Genomic DNA, 14,606 nt, shown 5'->3' with positions numbered 1-14,606 from the left:
TTTCTTAAGTTACCACATACATCCCCTCTCAAACTGTAAACTCACCTTTAAAATTAGTTAGTTGTGAAAGAAATGTGACACTCAAACAGCAGATTATCAGAGCCAGGATCTCTGTTGTGTTCACCTCTCTCCTCTCAGCAGAACCAGATAATGGCAAACTTTCCCTCTATTTTTCCACACATATACATGTAAGTTTCAAATCTCAGTGCTTCCCCCTTTTTTTCAAATGTAATCACACATTTCTATTGGTTGAAAACCAACCCTTTTCCAAAAGTACCCTGCCCCCAACTTGACTTCTGCCTAGTACCCTTCCCCCAACTTGACTTCTGCCTGCTACCATAGCAACAGCTCATGGAACACTGCTGTGTGCAGTTAGGTCAGAAGTTCGACACACAATGTTTCAATTCCACAGAGCAAGAGTGCTTGACTTTTCAAACCTAACAGCAAATCCATAGTACTGTTCTTTGGTTACACATTTTTTTGTACCAATACAAAACATGCTTCTATTAATTTTCACATACAGCCTAGTTTTTATTCTGGAATGGTATGAAACAGCCAATCAGTTCTTTTTGTTTTAAAAAAATATGTATGCCTCCATTTCCAAACTGTCTTTCTTTTCATATTGACATTCTACTGAAAGACACCTCCTGAGTGCATCCAGTTCTCCTTTGAAGATGTTCACAGTGTGGATTGTAGGGCACAGCTATGTCTTCTGGAGTGAAAAGTTTGCAGAGAAAACAGATATGGTGAGAGACCTTGCTTTGCCAAATGTAGACATTAAATGGATTGGTCAGAGAGGGTTAAAGTGGCACCAATTGATGCCATTGGTGAAATTCTTCATTCAAATCCAACACCCTGACCTCATAATAGTGCACTGTGGTGGCAATGACCTAGGCACTTTGACTGGGGTAGGTCTGGAAATGCTTATGAAGGACACCTTTGCACAACTGTTTACACTTTTCCCTAAAACTGCCTTTGTGTTTTCCAACATATGCCAAAGGCAAAAATGGAACTGGTCCAATCATTTCTGTCCGCAGATTGACAAAGCAAGAAAGCACGTCAACAAATCTGTTTCTGCTTTCCTCCGTGACTATGGTATGGGTGCCATTTACCACAACAACTTGCGTTATGACATGCAAGACATTTATAGAGGAGATGGTGTGCACTTCAATGATGAAGGGAACAGAGTCTTCCTCTTGAACCTTAGACTCTGCATCGGTACTTACTTGTAGGTACCACTAAAAAAATGACTTCATAAACACAACAGCTCTTTTTAGAGCTCCCTAATTTCTAAACTCTTAAATCTGCTTTTCATTTATTTATTTTTATTTTTTTTACCGTACGCTTACCGTAAGCTTACCGTACGCGTACCCCGTGATTTTTTTAAAAATCAATAAATGTTTTTTTTGTACTTTTCTGTCCTTCTTTGACCCCCTTACAATTGTTAGGGGGTCTGTAACTCTCCTCATTGCCCCCTTTCCTTGTTTTCACTCTTTTTTTTCAGAGTGAAATACACAAAATGGCGGCCGCCGCTTCCTGGTTTCGGCCGATTCGAATGTTTACTAAGATCTAAGAGCCAATCAGAATCGCGCTCGCGCACGCCACCGTACGCTTACCGTAAGCGTACGGTAAGCGTACCGTAAGCGGGCTCAGATATATATATTGATTTAAAGGCTATTTTCTCAGAATCTACTGAACAGATTTACACCAAACCTACAAAAGGCACTTCCTTGACCTAGGGACTACCTCTCTGCCAAATTTTGAGTAATTCTGTTCAGCCGTTCGGGCTGTAGCTCGTTCTAAAGGTCCTATGGAAAAATGCATGGGAAAAACGCGTTTTGGGACCCCCCTTTTATCTCAGCCCCCGCTTGACGGATCCCCCCGAGACTTTCAGGGTAGGAGCGGAGCGTAGCGCCCCACCTATTTTGAGAAATTTGCGAGGATTCGTCGACCGGCGCCAAAGTTATTCAAAATAGAATGTTGAGGTTTTCCTATGGAAACGTGGTCCTAACTATAACTACCTACTGGCGACCGCCAGTAGGTAATATATATATATATATATATATATATATATATATATATATATATATATATATATATATATATCTGAACCAAAGCTTCCTCCCATTGAAGAAAAAGCGCGATACAGCTCCGGGGTAAATTGACAAAGGCTTTATTTTCAAAGGCGCGTAATGCTCATAGTTCCTGAAACGCTCAGGCAGACGCGTTTCAAGCCTCCAATGGCTCTCTTCAGTGCCGGTTTCACGAACTCTGTGCTCTGTAAGGGGGTCCAACAAGATGCAGCTGTGAAATAGACCGCTCCCTCTGTGATGTCGTCACTCCTCCTCCAATGGAAGGTGTGCTAGCCCCTTGAGCTCGCACCTTGCTGAGCAGATGCATGCTGGTAAGTGTAGTTCACATGGAGTATCTGTGTAGTAACAGCGTTTCTCCTAACAACAAGTGATGCCCCAACAAAGTTGGTTGTGTTCCACACGTCAGCTTCAGATGCCCAGCAGTATGAGACAAAGTCTATTGCCAGCCCCTTATCAGGCGAATCGTTTCGCCTACTCTCTCCCCTTGCCGCTTGTCAAACCATGTGGCCATCTGGGCAGCTGGGGGGGCGCCGTGTTGATGCAGTCCATGCAAAATATCCACAACGTGCTGGTCTCTTCACGGTGCTCCAGAACGAGAGGGTGTATCGCTAGTCAGCGACCTGCTTGCTGACTCTAACATCTGAACCAAAGCTTCCTCGCATTGAAGAAAAAGCGCGATACAGCTCCGGGGTAAATTGACAAAGGCTTTATTTTCAAAGGCGCGTAATGCTCATAGTTCCTGAAACGCTCAGGCAGACGCGTTTCAAGCCTCCAATGGCTCTCTTCAGTGCCGGTTTCACGAACTCTGTGCTCTGTAAGGGGGTCCAACAAGATGCAGCTGTGAAATAGACCGCTCCCTCTGTGATGTCGTCACTCCTCCTCCAATGGAAGGTGTGCTAGCCCCTTGAGCTCGCACCTTGCTGAGCAGATGCATGCTGGTAAGTGTAGTTCACATGGAGTGTCTGTGTAGTAACAGCGTTTCTCCTAACAACAAGTGATGCCCCAACATATGTAGATATATATGTGTATATATATATATATATATATATATATATATATATATATATATATATATATATACATATATATATATAGATATTACCTACTGGCGGTCGCCAGTAGGTAGTTATAGTTAGGACCCTGTTTCCATAGGAAATCCGCAACATTCTATTTGGAATAACTTTGGCGCCGGTCGACGAATCCTCGCGAAATTTTCAAAATAGGTGGGGCGCTACGCTCCGCTCCTACCCTGAAAGTCTCGGGGGGATTCGTCAAGCAGGGGCCGAGAAAAAAGGGGGGTCCCAAAACGCGTTTTCCCCATGCTTTTTTCCATAGGACCTTTAGACACAGCTACAGCCTGAACGGCTGAACAGAATTACTTGAAATTTGGCAGAGAGGTAGCCATAAGGTCAAGGAAGTGCCTTTTGCAGGTCTGGTGTAAATCTGTTAAGTATTTCCTGAGAAAATAGCATTTAAAAGCATATATATATGTGGGCGTAGCCTAACCACACATCTCATCCTGAGATCTGATTGGCTGTCAGCACTTCATCCAAGAAGTGTTGGCAGCCATCTTGGGACCAATATACATGATAGCACCTCATTAAAAAGCATTGCAGTTAATAGAAGGTTTTAAGACTTTAGTTACATTATAAATCATTTGTTGATGGTACCATACTCATTTTAGGAATTGTGGTATGTTCTAAGGTGATTTCACCATGTGAAAAAGCCTTCTGCTGGGATATCATGATTGAGAGAAAAATATTTTCTCATGCTTTTACCACAGAGGTTTGGAAGGTGATCTATAGGCTAAACTGAGAGCTTATTTTCTGTAAATTCACATTATCTTTCTCAGTCATGTGAGAATGAAGTCTGACATTCTCAGTAAAACATGTACATCCAACAAGGGCAGAGACTGTCAGTTGATTCCTTTGTGTTCTACTGCAGCTTCCCAGAGTGTTCCAAAGAACTACTAGAGCGCTAACAGTCCTACTTATGATAAACGTATGGCACACCTGAAGCCATCTTGCTTGGATTAAAGTGGTAACTCTTAAAACATTTAATTTAAAAAGGAACAAAATGAGGGGGTTCATTTTTCCATAAAAAGTATGATTAGTGCTGCAGAAAGAAAAATTAGGGCACATTTTGAGTGACTTCTCAAATCCTCTTCTATTTCATTAAAAAATTCTGACATGCAGACTGAAACATGCACTTTCAATACCAGCAGCAGTTTTCCCTGGTGAGCAGTAGCTTTACTACAGTGATCTAATGAGCAAAAAGAGTGCTAACATTCTGAATTTATGGCAAATGTGTGACACATCTGAATGCCTTCTTGATGGAATCAAAGTAAAAAACTGAAAGTATTTCCTACTGAGGAGACAGCAGTAAATGAGGAAATTAGGAAACTTCATAACAAATAAGTCTCCCAAGATGGCCACCAGAGACAAAAGAGCCCAAATGTAGCCCAAATATCACCCAGATGTAGCCCAAATATAGCCCAATGACAGAATGTCCCAGAATGTTCTTAAAAACAACTAGAGCGCTTACTGTCTTCATTATGACAAAAGTATGGCACACCTGAAGCCATCTTGATTGGAATAAACTGGTAACACTTAAAACATTTAATTTAAAAAGGAACACAATGAGGAGGTTCATTTTGCCATAGAAATTATGATTAATGCTGAAGAAAGAAAATGAGGGCACATTTTGAGTGACTTCTCAAATCCTCTTCTATTTCATTAAAAAATTCTGACATGCAGACTGAAACATGCACTTTTAATACCAGGAGCAGACTTCCATGGTGCAGTAGTTTTACTACAGTGATCTAATGAGCAACTAGAGTGCTAACATTCAGAATTTATGGCAAATGTGTGACATATCTGAATACCTTCATGATGGAATCAAAGTAAAAAACTGAAAGCATTTCCTACTGAGGAGACTGCAGTACATGAGGAAATTAGGAAACTTCATAACAAATAAATCTCCCAAGATGGCCACCGGAGACAAAAGAGCCCAAATGTAGCCCAAAATCACCCAGATGTAGCCCAAATATAGCCCAATGACAGAAGTGTGCAAAACACTTATTATTTTGTGTTTTTGCAGTGTTATATAGTGCAGACTTGTCAGGTATTGGAGTGCTTTACATGGGCATTGGTTACATCACACAAGAACAAATTCATTTTGGTTGTAGACATGGGGAGACTAAGTGATTTGACCAGAATCACAGAATGTCGAGCTGAAGCAGAAACTTCAACCTGGTTCCCCAGTTGCAAAGTCTGCAGTTCTGGAAGTAACACCACATCCTCTCCCCTAAGTGCAACATTTAATCAAGTGGTCAACTGGATAAAAAAACATAAAGATAACAAATAATTTAAAAGTGCTTTGTCGCTATTTGAAAACTCAGAAAATATGTCCTTATTTTAGTCTTTTAGAGCACTAACCATAATTTTGATGCCAATAAGACCCTCTCATATATGTAATTTCTAAAGGAAATGCTCTAGGTATTACAGTTTTGATTACATCAAGATGATGTCAGGCGTTCCACACTTTTGTAATAAATATAGAATGTTAGCAATCTAGTTGTTCATTAGGATACTGTTGAGAGGCAGAGGCCAGGGGCACGGACTCTGAAAATTGAAGGCAGGTAGGAGGGTGCAAAGGCAACAATTTAACCACACTGAGCAGGCAGGAAGGGCCGTGGAAGCACAACAGACTATGGAGGGCAGTGGAAAGGGGGGCAGGGGCAACAAACCAACAATACAGGACTTGCAAGAGAGGCTGTTGGAGGGAAGATCTATTACGGGTCAAGGAAGCTAGGGGCGGTCCCCAGATCCCCGGGAGCCACCACAGAACTGAGCAGGAGAGTGAGTCAGGGACAAAAGGGGCACCTTAATTTGAGCCGGGGTGCCTAGGAACGCTTGCTCCAAAAATGAAGAAAACAGACATATGAGACATGGAATTGGAGGCAGAATACAATGGCAGTTTAATGAGAAGATGCAACTTCAAAGAAACCGCAGAATAGAGACATAACGTACAAAATACAGAATCCAGATAATCATACAGCTGTCATAATATTCTCTGTATCTCAATTAATGTACTGACAGAGAGAGAGAGAAAACACATCTATAAATGCATCATGAGAAACAAGTTACACCAAGGAAAATGTTACCTAGGAACACTCACGTTTACTCTTAGAGCAAGCATTCCTGCAATTACAATACAACATCTTTTAAATGCAAAAGTAAAGAGAACAATGGTTAAACATAACATGACATTTCATATAGGTAAAATAGAATAAGATACTTCAAGCAAAGCAGAGCAAGACATTTTAAGCAAAGGAAGACAAGAGCTCCCAGCTCTTGGGGAAAACCTGCACTGCCTGTTAACCTACATACAGACGGCGAGGTAGTCCGTCGATATCTGTGGGTGCTCCCTTTTTATATCATTTTGTGGGCTCCTTTGCACGCTACATCTACCTACGTATGCTACCCAAAAGCTTCGTCTGCAGATTTTACCAGACATTTCGTCATTTACCCACTTAATGCTGACAATGGACTGGGTGAAAAGGTCAGTCTCTCAGGCCAATCGCTTATCGTAAGTTCCATAGAGCAAGCAGAAAATAATGGGTATTGTACGGGAATTCAATATATTCATGTATAAAATCTCCTCAGTTCTCCTAACTTGACGCTCTGCGGTTGCCACTTCCTTAAAAGCGGGAAACCTGCCCAGCAAGCAAGTACCAGTCCAGGATGCAGCCTACTGTATGTCGACAGCTTCAGGGGGATGTTGAACTTTGATACCGAGCACGGAGCACTCGGGTAGGGTGGGGGCTACTAGTTTGGATCAGAAGGCCTCGCAGACCTGCCTTCAGACTGCTATACACTAAAATTGCAGAGCTATGGTCAATTTAACAAAGAGGCCTACATATTGAACAGAAGGGCCTACACAGGGGTTTTATGCTGGCTGAGTGCTAAGGATGTCTCAGGATAATTATATAGCAACACAGGACCCGCTGGTCAATTTAATACGGCCTACAAATGCAGCTGGCAGGGCAAGGACAAGGGTCTCATACTTCAGGTGTGGACAGAACGGGTCAGGGGCCCCCTGTGATACAAAATCTACCCTCCTTCAAGGCTGTGGCAATGTAATAGACCATTGTGGGCAGAAGGAAGAGGCAATGGTAGTACAACCATACATGCCAACAGACCCGATTCAGCCAGGAAACGTCCAATGTTTTTAAGCTCAAATGGGCTTTATTTGATCTGTCTCCTGTCTACAATATCCTCTTTTTCAATGTAACTCAAAGGGGAAAATCAATACCCCAGTTTTTTTTCAAAATCTCCCTCTTACCAAGTTCAAAATGTTCGCAAGTATGGTACATTGGATCATGGAAGGAAATGGGATAGGGACATGGACTTGGATAACAGAGGACAGGAGGGACATGGAGAGGTGCACCAAACTGACCCTGCAGGGCAGGCATCAGGGTTTGCAGCAGCACAATACACCACACAGGGCATGCAGGACGGGAGTGCAGCACAACAATCCATAGAAAGCAAGAGGGAGGGGACAGGACCATGCACATGGACAACAGAGAACAGAGGGGCAAGAGGCAATGGTAGCTAGCTGACCATAATGGACAGACAGGAGAGAAAGCTGCAGCATAACAGACCATAAAGGGCAGGAGGGACGGATCAGGGGCATTACAATGGAACAGACAAGCCAGGAGGGAGGGAGTAGGGCTGGGGGCAAGGGGGCAGGGCAGGAGCAGCAAGATAGCCATGGAGGTCAGGCAGGATGGGCGCTAGAAGCAAGACACACCATGAAGAGCAACAGTGAGACTGTGATGGCATACACACAGACCATGGAGGGAAGGTGGGAGGGGGTCAGGGGCAGCTAACTGACCACACAGGGAAGGTGGGAGGGGCCATGGCAGCACAGAAGACCATGCATGGCAAGTGGGAGGGTTAGTGGCAGCACAATGGCTATGATGGGCAAGAAGGAGGGTGGAGGGGCATGCACAAAGGACGATGGAGGATAGAAGGGAGGGTCAGGACCTGTGCACAGACAAGAAAGTTCAGGGGAAGGGACCTCACAACAGACCACACGGGGCAGGCAGGAGGAGCAGTTGCAGCACAACAGACCAGGGAGGGCAGAAGGGTGTGGCAGTACAATGGACCATGTAGGACAGGAGAAAGAGGATAGGGGCATGGCATGTGGACAGGCAGGGTGGAGGTGGCAGGGACAGGTTACAGTCATCTGACAATGCTAGGCAGGTGGGAGGGGAGTGGCAGCTCAACAGAACACTCAGAGTAGATAGGAGTGGCAGGTCCATGGGACATGGTGGGCAAAAAGGATGGAGCAGGGGCATGCACAAAGACATCGGGACAGGGGGAAGGAGAATAGGGGCAGCAAGCTAAGCACAGAGTTTAAGCAGGAGGTCAATGATGGGGCATAGAATTGGGCAATGGAGGGCAGGAGGAGTGGACTGGTACATCATACTAAATTGAGGGCAGTGGCAGCACATCAGACCATGCATGGCAGGAGGGAGGAGGCTAGTCCATGGATTCACACAACAGAGGATAGGGAGGAAGGGGATGGGGCAGCAAGCTAACTGTTCAGAGAAGGCGGGTATTAGGAACTTTATTGTTTTTAAAACATTGTGTCTGTGCGAACTACTTAAAATATGAACAAGTATGCAGCATAATCTCACTTTTATTCAGGAAGAAGAGGACGTTTGTGACTGTGACTCCGGGCTCACTTGGCAGAAACACCCCCTGACCCTCCACCCCCTATCGCAAAATGTAATGCCCGTGAAAAGGGTAGGTGAACACAGTGTTATATAGAACATAGTCCTGAGAGCACGATTGAAAATGAAAACTAGATATAGTGTATGGTATAAACTATGCACCAAAAAGTGTGATATAAGATGAACCGGGCGTGAAATATAATATGCAATACATTGTGCGCAATGACAGATTCATTGGAGAGCGCGAGATAGCACAGGCACTAGCGCGTGCTATGCGATATGCGCCTTGGAGTGTAATATGCACAGGGCAGTGTTGTGTAACCTAACTAGTCTCTAAAGTTGTAATATAAAATATGTGCTGGGGAGTGTAACGTTGCATATGCACTGTGACAAAGATATGGATCCCAGATTGTAATATGTATGGCATAGCACTGTGCGTTATAACATAGGCATCGAGAAAGGCACGTTAGATGGGGCAATATAACCCGTGCGAAGACAAGTGTGGCATGACATATTCACGGGGTGGTGTTACAGTGCACATGGGCTAGAGAGTGTCATAGCATATGCACTAGCTAGTGGAATACAACACAGAGGTGTGTGGCACTCGGCAGGCAATGGTGGGTGTAACACAGCATTGGGCTCTGTCAGGAGCACGCTGTGACTCTCAAGTGATGTTCGTCCCCTTTCCAGAGAGTAAAATAAAAAGTATTACACATCCGGCAGTGGATGTGTGTTTTATTAACCGTGAGGGAGGTTTCTTGCATAGTTTTGGTCGAATTTTTGTCGAATCCCCTTTGAATGGCTTGGTGTGCATGTGTATTAAATGTGCCCGTCAATAGCTACCCATGTTTGTATAAATAAACGACAAGGGTGTCTACCAGGATTAGGCACGGTAGGGCATCAGACATGTCAGAGCTTCACTAGTGGTGTAAATACATTCCACGTAGATTCATTGCATGCATAGTCGCCTTTTAATGAATATCACGCAAATCGTCATGGTGATAGGTACGTACGGTTTGTCCAGCATGTCCTAGGTGTGTCTATAAATATATATTTTTTTAAAATAATAAAAAACAGTGGCCGGCCCTGGGGATTGGGGTCAAAAAAATATAATTAGGAGACTGGCCCTGGGGGATGGGGTCATCAGGGCCAATAAATTAGAATAAGAAGGGGAACCAAACAGCCCCCCTTCTTAAAAAACTAAAATAAATAAAAGACTGGCATCGTGCCGGAGGCCATGCCCCCTCCGTGCAGCACTCTGCAAACGCGCCCCCAACAGGCATCTCCAGTATGCGCCAGGGAGCTGCGCTGCAGCCAGGTGTTCTGAGGCCAAGCCCCTTTTTACACCTCTCTGCAACGCAGCTCTGTGGCGCTTACTGGAGGTACCTAGTGGTCTAGTTTGACCCTAGGGACCCTTAGGATTCATGGGGACTTAATCTCTCAACTTAGAACAGCCACAGGGCGCGTTTACACAGTGGTGAAGGGAGGGGACGGGGCCTGAGGTGACGTGTGCAAACACGCACTATGGCACGTTTTAAATTGGGGATATAATTTCCCTTCAATACTGAGGGCCCCTGGGGGCTAACTAGCCCACCAAGTGCTTCCAGTAAGCGCCACTGAGCTGCATTGCAGAGAGGTGGTCCAGGCCGTGCCACTTTTTACACCTCTCTGCAACGCAGCTCTGTGGCACTTACTGGAGGTACCTAGTGGGCTAGTTGGACCCTAGGGACCCTCAGGATTCAAATGAACTTAATCTCTCAACTAAAAATGGACACAGGGCGTGTTTACACAGTGGTGAAGGGAGGGGACGGGGCCTGAGTTAACGTGTGCAAAAACGCCCTGTGGCCTGTTTTAAGAGGTAGTTTTAATCCCCATGCCCTATTATACACTAGGGGCTTACAGAGGAGGTCATGCTAATCACAGGGGGACCCCAACGCATAATGTTCCCTAGTGTATGTAGGTGTTTTCACTGTATTCTAAGTGTCTTTTAACATAGCACTGGCTCTAGGACTGGTTAGTCAGACTCAGTTACCACCAGTATCCGTCTGAAAAAGTTGAGGGTACAGGATGATTTTGCAACAAGGCTTCTTTCTGCTCTTCTTTTTGTTCTTTCTGCACGTTATCCTTCTTCCTGCACTTATCTTCGTATTTGAGGACTTCTGTTGCTTCTTTCTGCACTTCTTTTGTTTCTTTCTGTGCATTTTTTCTTCTTTCTTCACATGTCCTATCTCTGTAGGCATAGTTAGAAATTAGCATTTAAAAAACCTTTGAAATTCACAGAAAAAACCATAGGTTTCAGGCACGTTATAGTTAGGAATTAGCATTTAAAAAACCTCAGAAATTCACTGAAAAAACCATAGGTTTCAGGGGTGTTATAGTTAGCTGGACTTTTCACTTGTACAAAACCATTGAAATTCCCCCGTTATAGTTAGTTCAGCTAACTATAACTCGCGCGCCCGCAATGCACTGCTGATGACGTCACATATTACATCACTCATGACATGGTCAGTGACATCACTCATGACATCACTGATGACATCTCAAATGACATCACTCATGACATCACTGATGACATCATCCTTGTGATAGAGTGGCAGACCTCCTCTCACCCTAATATAACCTTTGATACACACATTCAAAAATAGAGACTAAAATTTTCAAAACAATGGACATACCAATACCAGTTACAACAACCTCTTCAGTAATTCTAAGATCCACATACACATCCACTCATTCACCAACAGTCCTATACAGTCACTCATACATGTACTCACTCATCATATGTACTCATACACCTATACATCCTGTTACACAATGCCACTCATCCATAGAGTTACTCACACACATAGTCACTCATGCTAATAAAGAATCAAACATACATTTACTTGCATATACAGTTATACACACACCACCATACTTACTTCTACGGAAACTTACACATACTTAGTCTTTTAAACAATCACTTATAGAAACACATACTTATTCATACAGGAACTCTTTCAATCTCTCACTCTCACATATACTCACATATATACACCAATAGTCACATATACTAGTTTAAAACATATGTAGTTACTCATAAAGACACTATTGAGACAGTCATTCACTCACTAACACACCCATACACACACTCATCCACCCATACAGTCCTGCACACATGCTGTGTTCAACACATACAAACAGTGAGTCACTCATTCATGCACCTATGCACTACGTAATACCCCCCACCGAACCATGCAGACACTCAGACTGATACTCAAAAAACCAACTAATAACCTATATAGACACCCATGTAGCTACTCACCAACCCATGCAGCCACTTATACACAAAGTGAGAGACTGATACAGATATTTACATATTTAAACATTACTCACTAAGCCATGTATTCACTATGATACACTTAATCAGTCAGTTACACAATCAATTTTTCAAAAACAAATCATCCATTTAGACACTTATATACCCATTTATTCTTCCATCGACCTTGAGATATACATATATAAAACATATTTAATTTTCAGAAAAACACACATTCACTGGATGATGTCATCAGTGATGTCATCAGTGATGTCATTTGAGATGTCATCAGTGATGTCATGAGTGATGTCACTGACCATGTCATGAGTGATGTAATATGTGACGTCATCAGCAGTGCATTGCGGGCGCGCGAGTTATAGTTAGCTGAACTAACTATAACGGGGGAATTTCAATGGTTTTGTACAAGTGAAAAGTCCAGCTAACTATAACACCCCTGAAACCTATGGTTTTTTCAGTGAATTTCTGAGGTTTTTTAAATGCTAATTCCTAACTATAACGTGCCTGAAACCTATGGTTTTTTCTGTGAATATATATATATATATATATACATATATATGAATAAGCTCCGCGTGTTGTCGGCTTCCTCCCAAACATGGACACGGACCCAGAATATCAGTTGATATTTTTATTATTGCGTTGCTGCCATAACGTTTTGGCTCCTCCAAGCCTTGATCACATTATCATCATATATATACATATCATTGGTTTAAGTGTCCATGTACAATTTTACAGACTTAAATATTGACCTTTGGCACAGTTATCAACACTCACTTCATAAGTATGCTGTCAAATCAAAATTGCCTACAGTTCTCTGGATTTCTGTTTGCCAGAAAAGGTTATAGGGTAGATAATTAAGGGATTAATAATGTAAAATCCGTTTACTGTTGAGCTTTTTTTGCAATGTAGAATATTTATTGAATGTTGTGACAGTGAAGACTTGACAGGTTTTAATAAACTTGTGAGGTGTTGAAGACCTAAGTATTTTGTCATCGTACAAATGCATATTTTGTGACAATTGTGTCTTTCCTACACAGAACTTGCAAAAGGAGGATGTGGAGACCCAGGAACGCCTGTGTATGGGAAGCGAACCGGAAACAGTTTTCTGCATGGAGACACACTTACCTTTGAGTGCCAGTCAGCGTTTGAGCTGGTGGGAGAGAGAGTGATCACATGCCAACAAAATAATCAGTGGTCCGGAAATAAACCCAACTGTGTCTGTAAGAATGCATTACATTATCTTACTGATTTCCTGACCACTGTGTATGTAAAAATCCAGATATTCCTCTCTTCTGGGGAAACTGCAGCTCAAATATAATCATTTCTTGTGATGAAAACAGTTTTAGTTTATCTATTAATAATTTTACAAAAGGCATGCTAAGGTGTAAGTAATTTAATTTCACTTCAACATTTCAGAGACCTTGACATGGTTGTTTTGTTTACGTCTTCTTAACCAGTGTCTAATTTGATATACATGGATATTCAAATAATAAATTGATTACTGATAAGCATATCATGTTCGAGTCCATCCCACATACCATTCAGCACATCTTTGGCATGATTCACACTTTGTAGTAAGTTTGTAGTACTGCAAAACGTACTACAAAGTGTACGTTTTGCCAATAAATATATGTGTGGAGTTCTCCATCGCTACTAAAGTTTCTGCAAATGCAAGTATAGATTTTAATAGTAAATGTGGGAGGGACACAGGGGAGTGGGTTGGAAAAGTCTTACCACTAAAGGAAATGGGATTAGGGTGGGGGTAAGAGTGGTTTAAGGAGGGTCAGGAAAGGGTTTAGGGAGGGAAGTCAACCACCCACACAAGAGTAAACCAATTGCAATACTCAGGGGGTGGAAACATTTAACATACACTTTTGTAGTAAGTTTACACTCTGTAGTAAACTTAATAAAAACACACACTTAGTACAAAGAGTAATGTATTGAGTTGAATCAGGCCCTTAGTATTTAGTTGAGATACCCTGGGCCTGATGCATATGGCTTGGTCCGAACTGAGGTGGCATTGTGTGCAATAAAAAGAATAGTTTGGAATGTTACCCTGAGTGATTGCCAGTGCTTATAATTATTGAAAGCTTTCCTCTCATCTCTTTTTGTGTGTTTCAAATATAATATGGTCATACACTTATTTTTTGAACCAGTTAATATGTTATATGAAAAGGATTAGATGATAGGAATAGTGATTTTCTGTTATACAATTAAAAAATGTCTGCTCATCCTGTGGTACTTATACCACAAGTAGCAGCACTCCCCAGAGGTGTGCAATTTAAAGTTCAAGCTGCACCAATAATTAAAAAATCAAGAAAAGAACGTAACAAAATTTCCCAAACCAATTTAGAAAACAAAGAGACAATTTTAATGTGTACGAAGACACCAGGATTATCAAATCTGAATAAGGGGCAACCAAAGATATGATTTTTTATATGTTATTAGAGTGCAA

General features: G+C 42.4%; 1 protein-coding gene across 1 annotated transcript in view; it reads left to right on the top strand.

Annotated features, from left to right (window-relative positions):
* The window catches only part of CSMD1 (CUB and Sushi multiple domains 1), a 2,626,220-nt gene that overhangs the window by 716,151 nt on the left and 1,895,463 nt on the right, over positions 1 to 14,606 (top strand). Inside the window, exon 7 of the mRNA XM_085610820.1 lies at positions 13,189 to 13,371. Within this exon, the coding sequence (XP_085466946.1) occupies positions 13,189 to 13,371 (183 nt within the window). The remainder of the gene's footprint in view (positions 1 to 13,188; positions 13,372 to 14,606) is intronic.

This window comes from Triturus cristatus, chromosome 6, assembly GCF_964204655.1.
Source record: "Triturus cristatus chromosome 6, aTriCri1.1, whole genome shotgun sequence".
In the NCBI taxonomy this organism is placed as follows: domain Eukaryota; kingdom Metazoa; phylum Chordata; class Amphibia; order Caudata; family Salamandridae; genus Triturus; species Triturus cristatus.
Note: the sequence above shows the minus strand (reverse complement) of the source record. Positions and strands in the feature narration are given on the sequence as shown.